This window comes from Dryobates pubescens, chromosome 7, assembly GCF_014839835.1.
Source record: "Dryobates pubescens isolate bDryPub1 chromosome 7, bDryPub1.pri, whole genome shotgun sequence".
NCBI classification, from domain to species: domain Eukaryota; kingdom Metazoa; phylum Chordata; class Aves; order Piciformes; family Picidae; genus Dryobates; species Dryobates pubescens.
In genome coordinates this window covers 24,927,782-24,952,712 of record NC_071618.1, presented here as the reverse complement: position 1 = coordinate 24,952,712, position 24,931 = coordinate 24,927,782, and the positions used below count along the sequence as shown (strand labels likewise).

At 39.0% G+C, this 24,931-nt stretch overlaps 1 protein-coding gene across 3 annotated transcripts in view; it reads left to right on the top strand.

Moving 5' to 3' along the window:
- Nucleotides 1-24,931, top strand: part of NDFIP2 (Nedd4 family interacting protein 2) — a 48,665-nt gene that overhangs the window by 3,150 nt on the left and 20,584 nt on the right. For 2 of the 3 annotated variants that reach the window (XM_054162989.1, XM_054162990.1), the window contains exons 2-4: nucleotides 17,791-17,947; nucleotides 19,421-19,548; nucleotides 23,396-23,455. In XM_054162989.1, the coding sequence (XP_054018964.1) occupies nucleotides 17,791-17,947; nucleotides 19,421-19,548; nucleotides 23,396-23,455 (345 nt within the window). The remainder of the gene's footprint in view (nucleotides 1-17,790; nucleotides 17,948-19,420; nucleotides 19,549-23,395; nucleotides 23,456-24,931) is intronic. The other variant, XM_054162991.1, reaches the window with a different exon arrangement.

The following is a 24,931-nucleotide window of genomic DNA, read 5'->3' as shown; positions in this document are numbered from 1 at the left end:
AATAAGTGTTCTGAGCAGAGCGGGCAGTACATCAGCATTATGTAATTGTCTGCCATGGGCATGTGTGATTCGTATTGCTTTCTGCTCCTCCTTTTTTGTCCTCTCTTTATAGGGCAAAAAGACGACTAATTGATGGGTAAGAATTTGTCATGCTTCCCTGCAGGAATGTGACATCAGAAATAAATTACCCAACCTTTGTTTTATTGCTTTACTTCCTTTTTTCTTCCTTAGTCATTTTGCATGCTGCAGTCCTGTTGGTAAATGTGTCTTAAATTTTGCATTTATTAGAGGTATAGTCAGTCCAGTTGTATTTTTTCCTTCCCCTGTTCAGCTTGTTATTGTTATTGAGGCATCAACTTCAGGAAAATTATATTAAAAATTCTTCAGTCAGTGTTATTCTGATTCTTTTTACCTTTTAGCCCTTTATTATCTGACCTTAATTTGTGCATTATCATCTTGTCTGAAATGTCTGCGCTTAGTCAAGCTTGTTTTGTGAATCTATACTGAAACAGTGAAAAAGAAATGCAGCTGTTTTCTGTGGTGCATAAAACTGGCTGAGTGGCTAAGCAGTAATGCTTGGGATTACACTTTTTTCTTTTTTCCCTCTGAAATGTAATTTTCCAGATAACTGAGTCATGAAGGAAGACTTCATGTGCATATGAGTGATTTAGGCACAGTAATTCTATCAAAGCATGCAGGACTTACATGCTGAATTGCTTAAGAATTAAAATCAACTTGTCACTCCCCTCAGCCTTTCTTGATTAAAGCTTTGGGTTATCAATCTGGGGTCAGGTTGTCATCAGTCTTTGGCTGGGATAGTCAGAGATAGGTAGCAAACCAGGACAGATGGAGCCAAAAGCAAGAGTTACCAGTGGGCGTCACTGAACTTGCCATGCCACTGTAGCGCCTGGATTTGGTGGGCTTTCCAAGTGATGTGTGATGCAGGACTTGTAGATGTGCTATGGTACAACACTACACAGGGAATAAAGAATTGTAGTTTTTAAAAGGTGTGAGAGTCTTACGTGAATGTAAGTTATGTGTGCATTTTAGAAACAGGGTTAAGAGATGAAAATTGCTACCGTAAACACTTTATTGCTACTGTAAACACTTTATTTCAATCCATTTGGCTGCATAATGGAATGTGTTGTGAATAGTTTTACAATTATATCAGGTAGCGTGTAATTTTCTGTATCCTAACTTCATTGTCATCGACTCAAAGTGTTATCTGGTTGAAAACCTTAATCAAAGTCAAGTTGTTTATGTGTCTCTGAAACATGTAAAAGTCAACCTACACAGGAAATGTGCACAAAGAAAAATCTTTTCTGGCTTCCTTTCTTCTGGTACCAAGCATAGTAGTGACTTGAAAATAAAACCCTAAATATTGTTTATTCTACCTTTGATATAATACCCCTAGCTTATATCTAGCATGTTTACTGTAGTATTTACTGGTTTTGGAGAACTCCTATGTAATTGGTGTCATTGAACAGATTGAGCTAATTTACGTTAGGGAAATTCTGTTGCTTTCCGCAGATCCAGTGGTTGTGATGTAACTGCATCTAGTAAGTTCTATTTCTAATACTAAGAAATATTGAGTAAACATGCATTAAGTGATAAGCATTAGTGTTGGTTATGACAGTTGCACTGATGTTTTTGGTGATACAAACATGTTAATGATCAAAGATAAAAGTTTTCAGTACACTGGCTTTTTGCATGTGAAACACCTAGCAAGGATTTTTAATAGTTCAGAAGGGCAAACATGGTAAGTGACACTTTCAAACAACCGGGTGTCCTAGCATCTTAATGAGTTTTTAGAATTTAGCATTAGTTTTTAGAATGTAGCATTTTTGCCCATGACAAATTCATCTCTTGAACATAGTGGGTTTTTTTTCTTGAAATCACAGTATCAGTCGGGGTTGGAAGGGACCACAAGGATCATCTAGTTCCAACCCCCCTGCCATGGGCAGGGACAGGGAAATAATAGTTTTAGCATTTTTGCAAACACCTTTCCTTATTTTTTTATGAAGAATTCAGCCACAAATGAATAAAAAAAATTGTGAATGTTGAGATATGTTTGTGGATACAGTGGTGGTGCAGTTAATGCTTAAATAGCAATACATTTTGCAAATTTATATGATTAAGGAAATAAACCTCAGATCTCTTCATGTGTTTGTCTAAGTCAAGGTGAAGTAGTACTGGACAGTAGTAGGTTACTATCACCCTTTCAAAATATAAAGTGCGTTAATATAACTTTCTGTATTGCCATCTCTGGTTTTGGATCTTTTGGAGGGCCGCAGATGAACCATCCAGCTTTGCAACTGATTCACAGGAATAAACGCTGACTCACTGGTACAGTAGAATTAACAGCAGTTGCAATAGCTGTCTATTCCCCCCCCGCCATGTAGTTTCTTTTTGGTGTGGGCACACTAATTTACTTCTGTAGAGCACCAGTTGTACTGTACTGGAAAAAAAAAAAACCAAACAGCAAAATGTACCTGAGTTGCTTGACTTGGGTTTTTCTTTGGAGGTCATCGTAGGCCAAAATTAAGGCTGACTCTGCACAAGAATAGTGCAGGAGGGGAGAGTCTGTCTGTTCTTTCTGTTGGCATGGTTGAGCCTGTCTTGTGAAACTGCAGTATTTTTAGGTTCTTGAAAGATGCACAAAGCCAAAAAAGAAGTACCTGATCTATGCAGTGACACTTGAGTCATGTAGTGTAAAAGGACAGCTTCAGGCTGGGGCATGCATACATGCCACATCTAATAAGTCTTCTAATCCTACTAAGAACGGCAGAAGTTCTGTAACAGGAATAAAATGCCTTCAGATTTCAATGTTCTTAGCAGAAATTGTCTGTAATGTGGCTAAGCTAGATGTTCATTTTGTGGTCCTTTTAAAAAGAGAAACTGTAAGAGCTCTCTCAGCTTGTTTGAGAGAAAAGTGTGATAGGTGTTACATTAATAGATGATGTTACTAGTAGTCTTTTAGATGAGGGGGAAAAAATGAACTTTGAACAAATGGCTAATTCTAGGATTATTTTGAAGCTTTCTTCCCAGTGACAAGGTGCTGACAAAACAAGGAAGATGTGGCAATGGGTAATGTTATCACACCTAACTGTGACCTCAGTACACTATCTTAGGTTTCAGTTGTCTTAAGTTTCATAGCCTCAAACTTCCATATGGACTTCAGGTGTGTCAACTACTTTGGAAGGGGGAGCAAACAAATGGATATGTACCCATACATCCACATTAGACAAGCCATTTTCAAATGGAGAAGAAAAGTAATCCTAAGAGATTATGAATAAAAAAGGAACCAAAAAATTTTGCAACTTTGTTAGCTTGGAGAGGCACTGCCATCTCCTACTGAAACTGAGCTATTGCACAATCAAGGCTGTGGCTTTGAGCTGCCTCAGTCTTTGGTCTCCTAATTCCTGGATAAATACTGTCACAACTAGCTGTTTTTAGTAAAGTGGGTACCCCCCTTACCAGCTGTGTCTTTGATGAAAACAAGTAACTTTTTCTGTTCTTTGCTGAGGTAATTTCAGATTTGCACAGCCAGGGCTCACAGCATGTCAGGATGCAAATGCTTTACAGCTTTGAGATTTACAGTGGAAGTGGAAAATCCATTTCCATTTTAACATTTCACTGTTTATTCCACTTGAACATAGTTTCCATTGTCATAGACTAAGACTAGCCTAAAACCAATACAGTCCAACTTACTTCTTAGTCATTCTGTAGCCAAAACATTAGATGCTGAATCACCCCTCAACTCTAGCCCTCCAAAACTGTGTGAAAAGGACAGAACAGTTTAGAAAACAAGCCTCCCAACTGGTGTAGACAGAATGAAATCTAGTTAATAACCTGTAGGTTACTTTATTCTGAATTCCATTTTTCTTTTTATTGAATAGTTGTTCATGGTGCTTGGCAATTATTTGACACTTCTTGACATGCTTCTTGGAAGGCATGTCTTTCCAAAATTTTTCTTCTTTTTTTTTTTTTTTTTACTGCTCTCCAAACTGTTGTGTGGTCACTTTGTGCATTCACCAACATAGTTTGTCCATTCTAGCTGTGAACGACATTTTACCTTTTAACAGTAATCCTGTTACTGTTGGCTAATTACTGTTGTAGGGGAGGTCAGAATCGTGTCCTTAGTAAAAATATATGTGTAGCTTGAGTTATTGAATGTTTTTTTGCTTTTCTGTGATTAATCTGAAAAGATTACTTAGAGCAGCCTTGAGGAAAGGTTATTGATGAGAGGATGCTCACGATATCAATTGCTGAGTTATCTTCTTATTGCAGAAAATAAGGTGTTGGGGTTTTTCCTTTGTTTGTTGTTTTTTCTTTGGCAAGTAGCACAAGCTCACATTAAAGCATTGCTTTGGTAATGGTTAGTGTAAATACTTGTTATCTCTGATGAGTGATGCCTTCAGTAAAGTGTAAAACAATTGGGATGAGAGGTGTGGGTGTTACTGAGGTCAGTTGTCCAGTTTGATCATGATACTTTGAATCAGTTGCCATGTTTTGGAATTTAAGGGAAAGAGTATTTAAGGTATTTTTAGGGAAAGCAGTGAAGCATTAAGACTCTTTAATTGAAACTCCAAAGTCACAAAATTGACTGGTTCAAATGTGTGGAATGTATGTGAAGGAGCTGGGGCTCTCCAGCTTGGAGAAGACTAAGGGGTGACCTCGTTAATATTTATAAATATGTAAAGGGTGGGTGCCAAGAGGATGGAGCCAGGCTCCTCTCGGCGGTGCCCAATGACAGGACAAGGGGCAATGGGTGGAAGTTGAGGCATAGGAAGTTCCATAGAAACAGGAGAAAATTACTTCACTGTGAGGGTGACACACACTGGAACAGGCTGCCCCACACTGGAACAGGCTGCCCAAGGGGGTTGTGGAGTCTCCCTCTCTGGAGGCATTCAAGACCCGCCTGGATGAGTCCCTGTGTGGTCTGGTATAGATGATCCTACTTTGGCAGGGGGATTGGACTGGATGATCTCTCAAGGTCACTTCCAGCCCCTAACATTCTGTGATTCTGTGTGAATAAATTATTAGGAGTAAGACTTGGACAAGCTGTTTATCCTTAAAAACTTGTTCAAAATTCTAGAAAGTGGATGTGATCAGGCCTCTACAGCCCTGCAATGCTGGACCACACCTGCTGATGAGCTGTGTGACCTGTGTTCCTTTTTTGCTTATCACAATGTCTGATACTTTTTTTTCCACCCTCTCCAAACCAACCAACCAAGAAAAACCTGAAACAACTCCCTGGGATTTAGAGGTAGCACTAGTGCGGTTATCTTCTGTGGTCTTCTGAAGAGATGGAATTGCTAGACTGCTGACTTTTTTTGTTGTTCTGCTATAATTAACCCGTGAAAAGTGCCTGCTCCCACATGTATGCATCATCTTTCTAGCAGCTGAGATGTCCAGAGAATTGTTCTTTGGACCACATAGTTTGTAGGTTAGCTTTGAAATGCTTATCTAGCACTCTTTAACTCATAACAGTGCGGTTGAAAAAACTTGATGCTCCCTGTTGAGGCAAATATGCATTCTCTAAAGACAGGGCCTTTTGTGTTCTTTGCTGTTGTGCGAGATGTTTGTCTTTGCTACTAAACTTTATTAAAGCTTTGAGTCCCATAGTGGATGGAAGAGAAGGACCACAAAACAAAATGAGAATCTTTTCAGTAGAGCCTGTTCTTCTGCACATTATGCACAGTATATGTGTTCAGTTGGTGTTGTGTAGGTGTGGGATTTTTTTAAGATGTTGGAATTTCTGTCTGTATAATCTCTGTAAATTGAGGAGCTTAAGTACTCCATTTCCAGTTACTGAGAAAATGAATTGTGCTGAAGAAGTCAAGAATGATTGACCTGCTAATAAGAATAGGAAGTGTTGCTCTTACTGATTATAATTATCCTCTGATTTATATTTTAATTAAAATTTTCATTTTGGACTACTCTGTGTGGTTCAGTGAACAACTGTTGTGCTTGCCTATCTTTATTTGAGTACACAAGCCATAAAATGTCTGTGTTGTCAATCAAACTGAAACACTTGAAGCTTTTCTTGGAGATTTCCTTCAGAATTTTCAAGGACTTTTAAGCACGATATAGAGATGCAAATGTGCATCATTTCCCTGCTTCTCTTAAATGAGGGACTTAAGGTGAAACTAAATGCTTTTTGTGCAGTACAGTTTCCATGATACTTCTCCAGAAAGAAAGGCTTCTTTTTCTTTATCCTTCCCTTTATACAACTGAATTTGCCGGTTTTAGTGTACTCGCTCGTTGTCTTCATTATGAAGCTTTGTGCATAAGTGTTCTACCATACTTGGGCCTTTTCACTCATGGTAGTGAAACATACATAATATGTTTAGAGAAATACTAAGCTTTTTCAATCAAGGTTGAATTTTTCAGTGTAGATGAATGTGGGCTAAAATGGAAGCTGGAGCTGGAACTAACTGTTGAATATTGACTTTGCTCTTTGTGACAGCCCTGTTTCCTGATTTTACAGGCTTTCCTATTCCACTCACTTGTAAATGTTTTGTATATTCTGTGTAATTTTAGAGTGAGCAAGATCTGCTTTCTGTGCTGATTCTGTAAAGCAGCTGGCAAGTGAAAATGTGACCTTTTGACTCACAGTTCTTGGATCTGCCACTGATGGTTTGCCGATACTGTTGGTTAGTCGCAGCTGCCAAGAAATCTGGATGAAACATTGCCCATCATAAGAGAAGACAGTGAGAATGAGCAGGAAGCAACATTGTGTGGAAGCTGGGACCTGTCTGTATGTTGGGTACTGTAACCAGTTTTGGTTTCTTGCAAGAGGTGGCTATAGGAGCTACAGAAGATAAAGGGAAGCAGACTTCTTGAAGTGGTGTCTGAAATGAGTGGTGGAGTTGGAAGTGATCAAAGTCAGCAAGGCAGAGGCTAAAACAATTGGGATGCTGTTATTCAGCAAATTGTGCAATATTAAAAATGGATAGACCACACTGAAGTTTGTTTTAAATTGTGGAGAAGAAACTACAGAATGAGATGCGAACATGCAGCCTGATGGTAGGCAAGATCCCTGTACTAGCAGATTCAGGAGCACAAATTCACACCCATCAAATCTGTGACAGATGTAAAGTAGCCACTGGGATGGAATCACAGAATCACCAAGGTTGGAAGAGACCTCAAAGATCCTCAAGTCCAACCTGTCACCGCAGACCCCATGACTAAACCATGGCACCAAGTGCCACGTCCAGTCCCCTCTTGAACACCTCCAGGGTTGGTTACTCCACCACCTCCCTGGGCAGCACATTCCAATGACGAATGACTCTCTGTGAAGAACTTTCTCCTCACCTCAAGCCTAAACTTCACCTGGAACAGCTTGAGACTGTGTCCTCTTGTTCTGGTGCTGGTTGCTTGAGAGAAGAGACCAACTCCTTTCTGACTGCAGCCACCCTTCAGATAGTTGTAGAGAGCAATAAGGTCTCCCCTGAGCCTCCTCTTCTCCAGGCTAAACAATCCCAGCTCCCTCAGCCTCTCCTCATAGGGCTTGTGCTCAAGGCCTCTCCCCAGCCTTGTTGCCCTTCTCTGGACACATTCAAGTGTCTCAATGTCCTTCTTAAACTGATGGGCCCAGAACTGGACACAGGACTCAAGGTATAGCCTAACCAATGCAGAGTACAGGGGCACAATGACTTCCCTGCTCCTGCTGGCCACACTATTCTTGATGCAGGCCTGGATGCCATTTGCCTTCTTGGCCACCTGGGCACACTGCTGGCTCATGTTTAGGTGGCTGTCAATCAGCACCCCCAGGTCCCTTTCTGTTTGGCAGCTCTCCAGCCACTCTGACCGCAGCCTGTAGCTCTGCATGGGGTTGCTGTGGCCAAAGTGCAGCACCCGGCACTTGGATTTGTTGCATGCCATCCTGTTGGACTTTGCCCGTCTGTCCAGTCGATCGAGGTCCCTCTACAGAGCCCTTCTGCCCTCTAATAGATCAACATCTGCTCCCAACTTGGTGTCATCTGCAAATTTGCTGATGACTGACTCAATCAGGAGAGAGAGATCCTTATGTCTATTTACATGCGCATGTGTATTTTATGTATTATTTTCCTACACAAAGTCTTGATCACCATTGCTGGGGTGGGTTGTGTTTTTTTCTGTTGTTTCTTATTTTTTTCCCTAACATGCTTCTAAAGTTCTTTAGAAAACCCCATCCAAACTTGAGAAGTTGATTAGGTTACAGATCCCTAGTTGAAGAGAACTAAAATGATTTAAATATCACTGAGCTGAAGTGTGTGGAAAACACTTCACTTGATATGGATCACTCAATTTTTTTCATGAGGAGTCTCACTTTGGCAGAAAAGGCATTCTGTTGCAGCATATTTTTCAACAACATCCAGTATAATTCTCTTGGAATCCTTTCAGAAGAGTTTGCCTCCAGAGGTTGTGGGTTTCCATGGTACCTAATCCTTATTTAGCAGACACACTTGGCATTTCTACACAGCTGTGGAGTGGCAGCAAAGGACTTCTGTTCTGCTTTCCTCCTTGCAGTGCAGATTTTACACCTTTGACCTTGTAACTTATCGACTGCTGCTGAAAACTTTCTGTAGGGATGCACCAAAAGGGGAAAAAAACCCACCCACAACACTCACCTGTCATGAAAGGCTATTACTTAGCCCTAGGTATATTATTATATTAGGTATATTAGTCTTAGGTATACTGTTATATATATTAGATCTAGGTATATTATAGTTGATGCTTGCTAAGCAATGGAATGGTGGTTAAAAAAAGATACATGAATCTGTTCTGTGCAGTTGGGTATTTTGAACAAATTGGGTGGCTTAGTTTTAAATACATGAAAGCAAGAAGTAGTTACAAGTTGCTGTTTTGTGTTTTAGTTACAAATAGTTACAAGTTTTGTACTGAAATGCTTTAAAAGCTCAGTTGCTTGGTTCTTTGGTAGGGTAAGGCTTTCCAGTCACTACAGGATGATGCCTCTGTGGGGTATAGTGGCTGTGGTCAGAATTGTTTCAGGAGTGTGTTTAGTGCAGAGCTGCAGATAGCTGCCTTCCAGGCTGATATGCATGGGTTCATGGAAGGATGGATTTGAAGAAAAAGTAATGTTATTTTTATAAGCTACCTTACTGACAAACAATAAGAAGTGATACTGAGGAGAAACGTGGTAAGTTAAAATACAGTGTGTTTTGGTGGTGGTGGTTTTGTTGTGTTGGTATTTTTTGTTTGGTTGGCTGTTTTTTGTTGTTCCCCCCTCTCCCAAGAATTCTTGTATTTTCTAAAATGATGAAATATTTCTTTCAAAGGCCATTATGGAGATGTTTGGGGTTTTTTTTTGTTCCCCCTAAATAAATCCTTCTACACAATGAATGTTGCAACTTTCTCATTTTTTATTTCTCACGTTTTTCTAAATCTTATCTAAGTGTAATTCCAGCTTAATGGTTTTAGTTTTGATTGTTCAGTTAACTAGCAAGGTTGATTGATCTTAGCACTTCAATGATATTTATAAAACATTAAAAAGTAAGTTAACAGAATGAGATGTGTAGACTATTAGATATTATTCAGAGCCAATAGAAACCAGTAAATCATTCAAAGCTGTCTCCAACATGAAGTATATTTTAAGATTTAGAATTGAATTTTATTTCAAGATTTCTTCTTTCTTTTTTCCTCTTCAAAATCCTAAGATTAATATTTTGCTATTTACACATGAATAAACCTATTTTTAGACTACTAAAAGTTTTTTTAAAAAAAGATAAAAAGACAAAATGTGATTACAAAACAAGCATTTAAAATACAGCTGGTATTTGTTCAGGTGACAGGTTTTTTTTATGGAAGTGGAAAGTTCTGCTTTCAAGCCTCAATCTCATTTGTATGAAACAGTTTAAATCAGATTTACAAATCACTACCACTGGTCATAGAATCACAGAATACATCTGGTTGCAAAAGACCTCAAAGATCCTCCAGTCCAACCCTTGACACAGCACTGAAGGGTCAACACTAAACTGTGTCCCTAAGCGCCAGGTCCACACACTGTTTAAACACTTCCAGAGACGGTGACTCCACCACTGCCCTGGGCAGACCATTCTAATGTGTGATAACCCTGTGAGGAAGTATTTCTTAGCATCCAGCATAAACATTTCCTGGTGCTGGTAGAAACCATTTCCTCTAGTCATGTCGCTTGTCATCAAGCAGAAGAAGCTGGTCCCTTCTTCACTCCAGCCTCCCTTCAGGTAGTTGTAGAGAGCAATGAGGTCTCCTCTCAGCCTCCTCTTCTCCAGACTGAACAATGCCAGTTCCCTCAGATGCTCCTCACGGTTGTGTGCTCCAGCACCTCAATGTCACTCTTGTAGTGGGGGACACAGAACTGTACACAGTAACTGATGTATGGCCTCACCAGTTCTGAGAACAGGGAGATGATCACCTCCCTGTTCCTGCTGGCCACAATGGTTCTAATAGAAGCCAGGATGCCCTTGGCTTTCTTGGCCACCTGACCACACTGCTGACTCATATGTAGTTGACCATCAACCGATACCCCCATGTCACTCTCTAAGTTGCAGCTTTCCAACTACACATCCCCAAGTTTGCAGCTTACCCTGGGGCTGTTTCGACCCAAGTGCAGGACCTGGCACTTGGCCTTGCTGAACTTCATTCAATTAGCCTTCACCCCTAGGTCTAATCTTTCCAGATCCTGTTTTAAGTCTTCCCTACCCTCCAGCAGATTGACACAGCCACTCATCTTGGTGTCATCTGCAAATTTACTGAGGATGCACTGAATTCCCTCATCCAGATCGTTTGCAAAAGACATTAAAGAGGACAGGCCTCACTACTGAATCCTGGGGAACACCACTAGTGATTGGGTGCCAGCCAGATGTAACGCCATTCATCACCAGTCTTTGGGCCCAGCAATTCAGCTAGTTTTTAATCCAATGTAGAGTGCACTTATCTGTCCCTTGTGCCATGAGTTTCTGAAGAAGAATGCTGTGGGAGGCGGTGTCAAAGGCTTTACTGAAGTCCAGGCAGACAATGTCCCTGGCCCTTCCCTCACCCACTAGGCGGGTCACCTTGTTCTAGAAAGAGATCAGATTAATCAGGCAGGACCTGCCTTTCAGAAACCCATGCTGACTGGGCTTGATCACCTTGTCTTGTAAGTGCTGTGTGATGGAACTCAGGACGACCTGTTCCATAACCTTTCCTGGTACCAAGGTCAAACTGACAGGCCTGTAGTTTCCCGGATCATCATCCTGGCCTTTCTTGTAGATGGGTGTCACATTTGCTAACCTCCAGTCAACTGGGAACTCCCTGGTTAGCCAGGACTATTGACAAATAATGGTGAGCTGCTTGGTGAGCACATCTGCTGGCTCCTTAAGTACCCTTGGGTGAATCCCATCTGGTCCCATGGATTAGTATACCTAGTAAGAAGCTTCCTGAAAGCTTAATGAAGGTAGTGGTATCTTTCTTTTTAACTTGCTGTTGCTTCTACCACTCATATTTGCTACATTAGAACTTCCATGGGATATTTAAATACCTTTGTAGCAATATGAAAGATGTCATAAATCTAACGCAGAAATATTGGAGTACTTTCTGTGCGTTGCACAGGCAGTCTTGGGATGAGTATTTCATGCCCTTCCTTCCAGCACTAGAAGCTGCAGTAGGTGGATATTTTTGGTTGACCTTTTGGTATGTTCAGAAAAACTGACTATAGAAGACACTAACTTCTGCTGAATGAAGATAATGAACCTCTATTGCTGAGTGGTGTTTTCTGTGGAGGAATTATATAATTTACTGCTTTGCATAGAAAGGTTGAATCTGGGTGATCTGCTAAGTTGTCTCCATGCTTTTGCTTACAGCAGAATATTAGGTCCAGTGTTACGGAGCTTCTCTCTGTTGTATTTGTTTAACTTGCAAATAGATCAGCATGAGGTCAAAACTCGAGGAACTGAACTTCTTCCAAGATGTAAGATCATTTGAAAGGCTGCAAAGGAGGGCATGTTAAAAGTGCTTGTAATTTATGATTGCTAGTGAGAATGCAGTGAAGCTCTGTGGTGCTTCAGACTGAAGTATCACTACTAAAACTTGCACAAAAGTTCAGGCTTTGTCAACATGAGCTGGTAATAAAAGTATATAAGTAAAGGGAAAACAACACTGGATAGTTTGTTTGTTTTCTCTATATGGCAGTATCTTCTTTGTCCTACCCTAAAGAAATAGAAGTAGCTTGAAAATGGTGCATGTTTATAAAGAATATCTTTTAAAATGTTTGCAATGTGCTGTTCAAGCTATTTATGTTGCAATAATCTTATGATGTGGTGATTTCTGTAAATCTTACTTTATGGAATGGGAAAACAGCAGCTTTTGAAATGTGCATGTAACAGAAAATGCTGTTTGTGTGTTACAGTATGAGTATGACTAAAGCTAGCATATACTACTTCAGTGCACCTTACCAGAAAACATTGTTCTCATCTTGTACGTATATGGTACAAGTGACACACATCTTATAACTTTCCTCCTTATTTTAAAAAAAATGCCATGTATTTATAACTCTTCTGTATTACCTCTCTTGTACAGTCAGTTCATCTCAAATGAACATCATCTCCAGTTCTGGGCCCCTCAGTTTAAGAGGGACATTGAGACACTTGAACGTGTCCAGAGAAGGGCAAGGAGGCTGGTAAGAGGCCTTGAGCACAAGCCCTACGAGGAGAGGCTGAAGGAGCTGGGATTGTTTAGCCTGGAGAAGAGGAGGCTCAGGGGAGACCTTACTGCTCTCTACAACTACCTGAAGGGTGGTTGTAGCCAGGAGGGAGTTGGTCTCTTCTCTCAAGCAACCAGCACCAGAACAAGAGGACACAGTCTCAGGCTGTGCCAGGGGAAGTTTAGGCTCGAGGTGAGGAGAAAGTTCCTCACTGAGAGATTCATTAGCCATTGGAATGGGCTGCCCAGGGAGGTGGTGGAATCACCATCCCTGGAGGTGTTCAAGAGGGGATTGGACGTGGCACTTGGTGCCATGGTTTAGTCATGAGGTCTGTGGTGACAGGTTGGATTTGATGATCTTTGAGGTCTCTTCCAACCTTAGTGATTCTGTGATTCTGCAAAATAAAGCAAACTCTTTATCCAGGCAAGCAAAGTTTTGTAGGTCAGACAGATTTACTATCTGAAGGTAAATGAATTAAGTAGAGAATAAGATTTTCCTTCCAGTTTATTTTTTTTTAATTAAAAAAAAACCCTAAAGAGTAAAAGCATATGCATCCGGCCCCTCAGCAGAGCCTTCTGCTTGTGAGTCATGTTCTTTGTAGGGTGTCAGCTGATTACTTTGGAAATAATTGAACAAAATAACAGACTTAAGGAAATAAATTGTAGGAGGAGATTCAGTGCATCCATTAAAAAATCTAAAGGTAGCTGTGTTTTCCACAATACTTCCTAGTACTTGGCCATGAGATTGAGTCATTGGTGGTGGAAGAGCCATTGTTTCTTGATTAAACTTTGAAGTGTCCTGACATAGATATATCTTGAGTATGTGAGCAACATGACTTTTGAGCCTCTAATGTACTGTAGTTCAAGGGATTGAAATACTTCTGTGAAGAGTTTGAGTAATATGTCTAATAATAAAATACTAGTGTTTTTTTTTTAATTGTAAAGCTCTGTGATCTAGATGCCCTGCTCACAGACCAAGATGTGAATTAAAAAATGGTTATGTGTCCTGCTCTTAAAATGAGAGGATAGGGGGCAGGGCAAGGTACTGGCTTACATTTGTCTGTAGTTTAATAGGTCCTGGTGATTGTTCTGACCATAATCTTGGTAAAAGCAGCTGTATCGCTTACTGCTGTATAATAGGGTTTGGGAGGGGGCTGGAATGATGAACTGTGAGTTCTCCCTAGTCCTCTAATTAAAAAAGTCAGCAAAGTAATCTTACTATTGGGAAAGAAAAATATAAGTTTTCTATATTTTGAATTTTAAATGCTGTTGTAGGTAACATTTAAGTACATACCATAAGTGGTGCCTTGATATAGATGTTTCCTGTTCCCCTCAGAGTGTTTTCTGCTTGGTTTCTATGGCAATGAAACCTATGCAGAGTGTCAGGCCTCTTCTTCCCTAGTCTCCAAAAATAAATTCTAAATTTACCAGCCAGTATATGCCAAAATTAAATGTGAAAGAGGAGACTCAAAGATAGTCAGATTCCTACTGGTTTCAAGCAAACTGTTGACTTCACAGGCAAAAACCAGTGCTGTGTGAACACAGGGCAGAGGCCCTACAAAACAAAATTAAATAACTACCACTATCTACCCTGCTGGCACAGATGACATTTCTAGCTTGCTGGGGCAAGTCAAGCTGCATGTGTGGGTTTTCATTGAATTGGTTTGATTTTTACCCCAGTGGAGTTGCCTGATAAGGAGTCTTTAAGGTAACTTTCAAGAAAGCATGTAGAAGACACAAAATAATTTCCACAGTAATGGCACTGTGGGTTTTGAGTAGGAAAATGATTTTGACCAATGAGCTGCTGTGGATGTGTATGTGTCTTCAGGACAGTGACAGCACCTGCTATGGCTCTGTAGGGAACAAAGGTTGCAGTGATTGAAGTGAGAGGTGAAAGGAGAGGAAGAATGGAGGTAACAGACAGAAACCCGTCAACTAGGCTTTACTTCTTCACCTGCTTGTAAACCAGGTGGTTGTGGTGAGATAACCAGAACTACACACACTTCTTCAAATGAGCAAGGGTGTAACAGCCATAATGGTAAGATATGCCAGTAATGTTTTATTTGTCTTGTTGCTGATCAAATGACAGTTTTATTTTAAAATCATGTTATTTTAGCTCTATCCATGGCAATACTAGTTCTTCCTTGTGAAGGATTGTACTTAATTTAGAACCATAACATTTATAACTCTCAGGCTGTTTTTGTGACCCACTTGACTTTTTTAGAATAAAATGTGTTGTTTTCTCACTTGCTTTCCGTTTCCTTAAATATATTGGATTATTTTGAAGAGGCTTTGTTTTCTTTGGCCTTAACTACTCTAAATGGCTATACATTTCTCCCAGGTTACTAATTCTTCTGGTTCACTGGTTAGCCATTAAATGCCCTGATTTCTCAGTGTCCAGAACCTCTCAGCAGCCTCTCTCAGTTCTATTGAAGATGACTTGTACTTTCATGATTGTGCTCATGTGCATTCTGTGCCTGTAAATATATATATATATATATACTTATGTATGTGTGTGCATATATATCTAGTTTATGTATACACAAACCCTTAAGCTATAGCTCTTTGAATGCAGTGTTTAGAGGGACACTTAGGAAATGATGAAAAATGCTTTATCAAGTAAGTTTAACACTTTTACTGATTTGATACATTTGAAGACATGGTTGGAGCCATGTGAAAGTTGCATGAAATTGTTCTATTGCACTAACTTCTTTTGAAGCATTTTCTGATTTTGGCCTTTCTCCACGAGAAAGACATTGAGGTGCTGGAGCATATCCAAAAAGGGGCAGTGAAGCTGGTGAGGGGTCTAAAACATAAGTCTCACAAGGAGTGACTGAGGGAACTGGGGTTGTTTAGTCTGGAGAAAAGAAGGCTCAGGGGAGACCTTACTGCTTTTCCCAACTACTTGAAAGGGGGTTGTAGTGAGATGGGATTTGGCCTCTTCTGCCAAGTAATAAGCAATAGGACAAAAGGAAATAATCTCAAATTATGCCAGAGGAGGCTTAAATTGGATATTAGGAGAAAAAAATGTTCACTGGAAGGATTATTGATTATTGGAACAGGCTCCCCAAGAAGGTGGTGGAATTGCTGTCTCTGGAGGTATTTAAAAGGTGTGTAGATATAGTGCTTAGGGACACGTTTTAGTGGTGGGCTTGGTTAATGGTTGGGCTTAGTGATCTTAAAAGTATTTTCCAACCTGAACAGTTCTATGCTTCCCTTGAACTATCTTTTCAGTTTACCTGCCTACTGTTGAAATGTCTTCCAATCTTGTAATTCCTGCTGTTATCCTTAGTTTTTCATTAGAAATAAAAACATGGAACTCATAACCTGCAGAGCTTGAATATGATCCAACGGTGTGTCCTTACCACTACAAAGGGTGCACTGATGGTACCTTGAGCTGCACTAAGGAAAGCATTGCCACTGAGTCAGGGAAGGGAGAGGACCCTTCACCTCTGCTCAGCATTGGTGAGGCCACAGCACTGTGCTCAGATCAGAGGAGCCACCCAGTATGTGGGACATACAGCTGGGCCAAAGCTTGGCCACCAAGATGATGCAGGGTCTGGAACATCTCACATATGAGGATAGACTGAGAGAGCTCAGACTGTTCAGCCTGGAGTAGGATGGGATGGGATGGGATCTTGCCAGTGTATATATATGCCTGAAGGAGCAGTGCAATGGTGAAACCAGGTGCTTTTCAGCATTGCCCATTGACAGGACCAGAGGCAGTGGGCACACACCTAAACATGAGAGGTTACCAGTTTCACTCTGAATATCAGGAAACACTGAGGGTCTTTTTTTTTTTATGGTGTGAGGGTGATTTAGCAATGGAACAGATTGCCCAAAGAGATTGTGGACTCTGTCCTTGGGAGATACTCAAAAGCTATCTGATCCTGGGCAACCAGATGTGGGTGGCCCTGCTTGAGCAGGAGGGTTGGACCAGATGACCTCCAGAGGTCCCTTCAATCCTGAACCATTCTATGAACTTTGGTATGCTCTCAGTATAAAACAATTTTGGTATCTATGTTACACTACTTAACAAGGAATTTACCTTTCTTTTTTGTCAGTGTCTGCTTTTTCTGATTATACTTTGTGTAATATGAGGTGATTATAGTTGTATTCTTGATATTTTTGTTATTGATACTAATTTTTTCCCCCTGTAGGGTGTTCATATAAACTACCAATTTGAACTTGCAGGATTCCTTTTTTCAGATATGCTCAATTTACTAATCTTATTTTGTGGGTTTAAAATATGGTGCTTCAGTGGGTGCCTTCTAGGCATCTTATCTTGTAGTTTTGTGAGAACTAGCATTATTTGTTTAATGCTAGTACTCTTAAAGTTTGGTTTATACTCTAAACACTATCAAGTCACAGTAATGAAAAAAACCTTCTGTAAGAAAAGATATTAGTGCTGAATCCAAATTGCATGTTTTTAATCAACATTTCTTACTTACCTAGATTCTTATTTCTGTATGTGCTTAACTGGATGTGTCTTTTTCCAACGGCATTTGGAAAAATGCAGCAACTTGAGGTGTTGTAGAGAAAGGATTATTTTCAGACTAAAGAAAAGCAGAATGTTTCCAAAAGTCTTAGAATTTATGTGGAGAAGATCTCCGATGAGATGCAAGAGATAAAAAAAAGGAGTTACAGAAGTAGAAATGTGCCTTATTTTTTATTTCTAGATTAATATAGTAAAAGGTAGCTTTGCTTACTTTTTCTATTTTTAAAATGGATTAATACATTTTAGGAATGTATTTAAGAGAAAATAAAAGTAATAGTGTTAAAATATTCATACAATAGAATGTATTTTGTAGTCAGCATTTTCCCATATAGTAAAATATTAAAAGAACTCATATTTTTAAGACTCTGTGGACATGAATGATGAGGAGAAATCAGTTTCTGGGAGAAAAAGACTGTGTAGTTAAGATTATCTGTATCTGTTTGCTTAAAAGGATTTCAATGGATGTCCTGGTTTCAGCTACTTAAAGTGGTCATGCGCTTTTTTGTGCATTTCTTGTTTTGTTGAGGAGTAATCCTCTCTCTTCTTGAAGATGGTTCTGCAAGTACTAGGCTGTCATGGAAAATATTCCCTGAATGTGTCTGAACTTTGTGTCTTTTTCTTCTAAGCTACACAATGAGGATGATCCCCCAGAGTCTTCAGCAGCTGAGCAGCCTTCCACGTCTACAGAGACTACGCAGACTCCCCAGACAGCAGCCTTATCTGAAGCAGATACTTCCCCTCCACCTTACTGTAGCATAGCTGTAGAAGCAGCTGCAACCTCAGGTATTTTTCTTACATAACAGCTTGTCAGGGATGAGTGTGTATGAATCAGCGCTTGGTTCAAAGTGTTTTGATGCTGCAGTATGGTCGATTTTTTTCCATGCACACAATTGCAGTACAAAGCCATGCTTTCATGCACCGTTCTTTATCTGGTTTGTTCAGACAAAGCACACTTCTATATTACACTGATTCTTCCAAGTTACTAGACTAAATAGATGTTCATTGATTAGGGAAATAGACTTAAATAAAGTGTACATGGAGTTCAGTTCCACATTTAATCTACATCTCTGAGCAGTGCTCCACTATTAGACCTCATTAGCAATTTTTGTTGCCTCTTTATAAACAAACAAACAACAATAGCACTGATTTGTCAGAACTTCACTATTGTGTGGTGAAACTGAAAAGATTTGGTTTACTTTAGAGGGTACCTGCAAAATAACTTACGAAAAATGAGTAAGAGAAGTCTCTTTTTCCATTTATTCACTACTTCCTTTTTCATGAGGTGGTAAATTTTCTTTGGGGTATGGGAGACTTAAGAGCAGGCAACATCAAAGTCCTTGCTTAGGCAAAGTTGCTTGAATCTGTGTTTCTCCTGTGCCAAGTAAATATTTTAGAATTAACTACCAACCTGATTTTTTTTCATGTTGATTAAAGGAACATTTTCCCATCTGTGCTCCTTGGGACAATGTTTACAAGCCTAATAACATATCTTTGCATAGAATAATACATAGAATTATCCCTATATATTACACTTTTGTGTTGGTGTGCTGACACATCTTACTGCCATGTGACCTGCACTGACAAATCTTTGTTTACGACATAAGCGATTGTGTTACAAACTACTGCTGTAGGAGGAAGTTCAAGATGTATTTTAAATAGCGTGTGTTCATTTAATTAACAATTCTATATGATGATGTTTTACAGTTCCAATAGATAAGAATAAAGTCTGTGGTCCATTTTGATATAAGGAAAATTTTTAGGATAATGTGATTTAATGGATGTCTTGAAAAAACTGAGCTTCACCAAGCAGCTGGACTTAGCAGCAAGGCCATGCCAATAAAAATAAATACAGCATAATTATTACTGGACTTAAGTAATTAATTGATGTTGATAATTAAAAGCACTTTTTGTAGGATGTTTCTTTGCATTCCTTCTGTATGATAAAACATCTTTGGCTAGAATGCGTGGGGACGTAACTCATCAAATAAGATTTTTTTTCCTGTTGTTTATAAATTTATTGGCTCCTTGCAGCATCTAGGTTAAGGTTTCTGCCCTAAGTCACAATTCAAAGCATCATTAAGTTGTTCACTGTGTCATTTGATAAAGCTGTTTTGAAACTAGAAAGAGCGTGAAATAAAATATCAGTGTCAACCTCTGTTGAAAACAGTGTACAGCTTAATAGCTATGTGCATGTAAAATTGAATATTCTTGACATTTTTCTGGCTTAAAAATTTGTAACCTCTTTATTTTGAACAGAAACACACAACGAATTTTATCCTGTACCACCTCCATACAGTGTAGCTACCTCTCTTCCTACTTACGATGAAGCAGAGAAGGCCAAAGCTGCGGCAATGGCAGCTGCTGCAGCAGAAGCTGCCCAACGAGTAAGTGATATAGTTCTGCTTCTTCTCAGTTTTGTGGAGCATTAGGATAATCTAATTATTTATAACAATTGGGCCCATATTATGGCCTATTTATTAAAATAATGGTGGGCTGGTGATTAATTATTTTGAATGTTTAGGTTCAATATTTTGAATGTATAAATAGTGTAAGTTATTTGTAAAGTACACTATAAGAGGTGTATCATATTAAACTTTTTTGAGGCATAGCTGTGTAATTTTGCCTTGGTTTTATAGTTTATCCAGTACTTTGCCATCTTTAATTAGGTATCCACTTCTAATATTGCTTTGTAGAGTTTTTGCTGCTATTTAGTCTTTCAGATGGTGAAATAATAAATGAACAAAGTAAACCTTTGGAGAGGAAGGAGAATTCTAACTGAACAGAAGGGGCAAAACCCCTTAAATATTGTAGTGGGTGTTTTTGGTTGGTTTTGGGCTGTGGGTTTTTGGATTTTTTTGTTGTTGTTGTTTTGGTTTGTGTTTTGTTTTGGACGTGTTTTTTTCCCCCCAAATTAAAAGTATGTATTGTTTGCTCCATGAAAACTTTAATACTGAAGTTAAAAGAAATGTTCCAAATACTTAAAAAAAACCCATACCATGAATTAAGGATGAACAGTAAATTAAGCAGTAGGTAGATATTCAGTGGTTACAATTTTGTAATAAATACTAGGAAGAATACAGTATTCCAAATGGAAAAGTGATTTCTGTAATTAGCATTAAATGTTACTTTTGTGAGGAGAGTTCTTCCCTTTTTTGTCCCAAGTTTTGGAATGTGGAATATCTGATATTTTGTAGTATTGGCAGTAAGATACTGTACTCAAAGTGGCTTTTCAGTGTTTTCACTAAAAATCTCCTTCTTGAGATCAATTGTGACTGCATTTGAGATGCATTCAGTATTTTACTGACTGCTGTATATGTGTGTGATGGGGAAAAAAAATTCTGCTTACCTAGTGGGAGTCTGTTCCTTGACTGCTGTGCAGTAATCACAGTGTACTACACTCTTAAATGTGCACAGCTAAGGTTAAAGTGGATTTGTGTAACATTGCCAGTGAAGCTGTTACACAAATCTGTTTTGCTAAGCGCATCAGGGAACCAGGAACATGTGCATGGTTACCTGCCAAGTATCTGCTATGAGGTGAAGATCTCCAGTTGTTACCTTTTAATTGCTTTTAACAGGAGCATGGATTCTATGCAGTCTGTCCCTACAGCTTCTCATATGAATAAAACTTTTGCTGAGTATCTGAGTGAAACCCTCAGTCTGAAATTATAAACCTTTAAGCTTACTTGGAACACTAGCAAGCCAAACCTTAACCTTTCCAGTCCTGACACACTTCAGACAGGACACGTGCAACTCTCTTGCAAGATTCTTTTTGTTTTTAACTTCATGTGAGTGTAGAACCCTGAATTTCAAAATGAAAACCTCAGCTGGAGTTCAGCCAATTTCAAAACAAGCAAGCAACAGGCAAACAACCACCCACCACCCCCCAAAACACCAAAAACCCAACCCAAAAAATCACACAAAATTAGTGGCTTTTGCTTGTCATTTTAAGGTTGTGGGGTTTTTGTTTTGTTTTGTTTTTACTTTGGGAGAACTCTTACAAGTTCAGGTTGCCATGTCAGAAAGGTCTTTTGCCCTTCCTTAGAATATCATCCTGGTTTTGACCAAATTACAAGTTTTTGAAAAGTGAGCTTCTACAGTAGATACATGGAGCTTCAGGTTTAATACATCTGTGGAGATTGTCTTGCATGGACAAATTTAGACTGCTCATAACTCTGAAGGGAATGAGTCTGTGTATGTACTGTCCCCAGAGAACATTCTCTAATGTCCTGTGTCAGAGTAGGATTACAGTACTAAAAGTAGGATACACCTTAGGACAGCTATTGACTGCTTTTGGTGAAAACACTGGAACTGAGAAACAGGAATTTCTGTTGTACCCCAAAATAGTTTTATTGTACTTGGCCTTCAGTTAGAAGGGAAGAGCAAAGCCACTTGATACAACTGTAAAAGTAGGTGGAGAGAAGGGCAGTGACTCCAAGCTTCTGAAGCTTATGTGCTGTGGGTAGAGAAGTCTGGTTTCGACTGGGTGAGGAGGTAACTCATTCAAAGTGAACAGAGTTGGAAATCAAAGAGGATGGGTCTAAGTCAAAATAAGAAAAGGCGGGAGTGAATGGAGAGTAGTGGTATGGAGAGAGCACAGAGATTTAAATGAGAAACAGCTGGGAAAAGGATGAACAGGTTGGTGGAGAAGGGAGTGTGGCACTGGGAAAGGAGCTGAAGCTGGTGTGTGAGAAAAGAGTAGGGAGGGAGAAAGTGAAGAAGTAGGAGAACAGGATACAGTGACAAAGTGAGAAATAAACTTTTACATAGTCTGCTTTTCCAAAACATGCAGTGGAAGTTGGCATTCACAAACCTTAATGCTGACACTGCAAGGATTTCAGCTATGGAAAGTCAGTCGGAATATACCATCATAGACTTAGGACAGTGCTAAGTTAGTATGAGAATTCTGCTCAATGATCCTATAAGCCAAAATCTTACTCATTCCCAAAGATCTGAAGTTGGACAGAATTTTTGCTCAGTTTGCTTTTGTGTGTTTTTTTTTCCTTTGTTTGTTTCTTAAAGCATATGCATGCAGACACACAAGCTATATTAAAGAAACAGTATTAAAGTTTCAAAGTTGAGATTTCTGGGAAAAGTAGGAAATACTGAAGTTAAGTTCCAGTTCTGTAGATAATACTACAATTATGTGACAGTGCAGTTTTAATTAGTGTCATTTTAATTACCTTACCATGTGATACTGACACAAAATCCCTACTTTATTTAAGGTAGACTTACACTGGGATGGACTAAGACTCTGTAGTAAAGGTGTCTTGATCTGGCAGATGACTGGAATAATTAAAAAAAAGGTCATCATATGCTTAGGGTGGTGGTTTGCCAACTTGAGGGCAAAGGATTTTGATCCTTAGTTCTGAATGAAGAAGGGATAAGTGACTTAAACTTTGTATATATTTAATTGTTTTTTCCCTTTCACTGTTAGATCACAAGCAATGACAGCTACAGATAGCATCTGACTTGTATATTGAACATTTTTCAAAGCATACAGAAACCATATAACACAGGTTTTTCTAGTTTTTGTTTTCAGCATTAGGAAGTTCGTGATCTCAGAAAAGCAAACTCTGCTGTGATCTGTGACTCTGCTTTCTTCCTTGTAAAATGAGGATGTGTATTGCCTCTTCACTGCAATAATGTCAATAGCTGGAAAAAGTTAAATATCCTTATATTACCTTGAGTGATACACGAGGCTGGTGATTTTTTCATGGTATAATCCAAAGCATGCAGTAAAGAAGGCTACAAACAAAAGAGAGGAAAGTTATATACAAAGGCAGTGCATTCAATAAACAGCTTTCATATTTTTTCCCTGAATCGTGTAGGGAACATACAAAAACCAGTAGTGTGATCATATTAAAGATGTCATCATAGGCCCTGCATCCACAGGTTGTATAAACAGAACAATTTACAGTTTCAGTAGTTCTTTGTGTAATTTGTCTTAGAATAGACTGTGTATAAACATGTATTAGTTTCAAATGCTCTCAGATAGCTCAATGTAACAAAAAAATGGTGGCAGCCCTATGTCATCGGTAGTGGTAGCAGTAGTTACCCTGGCTTTTGATGTTTTCCTTTTCAAATTCTCGATGTCAGCTTTGAAAGGTTAATTTAAATGGACAACAATATTGCTAACAGTTAAATGACTTGTTTGTGTGTTGCAATGAATGGCTTTTACTTAATGCTTTTCAGTTGCATTTGTCTTATGTTTTTCTGTTTTTACATGCTTAGCACGCCCAGTTTAGGGAGTCTAGGAGTCTGTTTGATGAAATATTCCTCAGTCGTCCAGAGGTATGGTACAGTTCTCTCTAGTTTAGATTTTAACTATGAATTTTCCTGCTGGCAAACAAATGCTTCCGGGGTTAATTGTGCTTTTTCCACCCCCACCATTAATTTCTCCATATTGTTTTATATGCTAATGGTATCGTTCATGGGGTTTATGAAGTTATTTAACCCTTTCCTGAGAAGTTTTTTTTTTCTCTCTGTTAATCCAATGCATTGTGGAGAGTTGTATCAGTTCAGTTATCCAAGGGGTTCCTGAAAACTCAGGTTGTATCTCACTATTATGTGCCATATTTGCTTTCAATCTGAAAGAAGTTAAAAAGCACTGTGGAGGAAAACAGTCCTCTTTTTGCGGAATACTGCAGACAGCATTGTTGTTTCCAAGGAGTTAATAGGTTCAACTCGAACAGATGCTCTGTAACATTTGGTATTCTTTTGCTTAGTGAAATTACTCTGTGACATGCCATTTATGCTGATAAAATATTTTGCTCTTCAGATGTTTCTCTAGTCATAGGAGCAATAAGCTTTTTTAATACAAATCTCAGCATGTGTAGCAGGCAAGAAATACTGTCCATGATCCATAACCTGGCTAAATTTATCAAAAGTCACTGTGAGAGTGTATATTACATGGATTTGTGTATGTTGAGTAACATTCTTCTTATTAAAAAGAAAAAGAAATATTGATAGAAATGTCAATATCTAATGGAAGCATTACTGTGAAATTACATTTAGTTCTAAGCATCAGTGAAGAGGACAGTCATTTTTCATTGTCCCTTTTTGTTCCTCAATATATGGTGGCAATTACATTTTGAAGAAAGGCTGGAGCAGTTCACACCATCTAGATCAAATGAGAGCACTGTGAAGGACAGACAATATTACTGGGTCTTGAGCAGTGGCAAATCAGTGCCTTCATGTGCAGGTGGTCATAAAACCACGTAATAATAACTATGTAGATATAGATTGAACAGGATTTAAGCACAGGAAATGTATTTAATTTCTTAAATGTTCTGGGAGTGTCATATGTCAGGTTTTGGAGAAAGTAAATAGAATGGGGTTTAATATAATTCCTTTTTAACATGGAGTGTGATAAATTGCAGCTTGCTTGCACTTACTACAACAGTGCCTGTTTGCACATCTGCCCTCATCTCACTGGGTTGTAAGCCTTAGAGAAGCCTGTGCAGTATAGGGAACCATGCTAAACTTGTTATGGTAGTTGAGTGAAATTTTCTTTTTCTGAAGCAACATTTTGGGTTGAGTGTAATTCACTAGTTGGCTTGGAAGTGCCAGTCTGAAGTACAGTAGTTAGCTGAGAGTTTAAATAAGCAACACACACACAAAAAGTCGATTAATTTTTATATAGGGTTTTGTAGACCTTCTGAAATGAAAATTGGAAATATTTTTTGTTGTCCTGACTTGCAAAAGGAACTTTTGTGGTATACATTTCAGAGATAAGAATACTCAAATGCAGCTCTTCTCCCTTCCCCC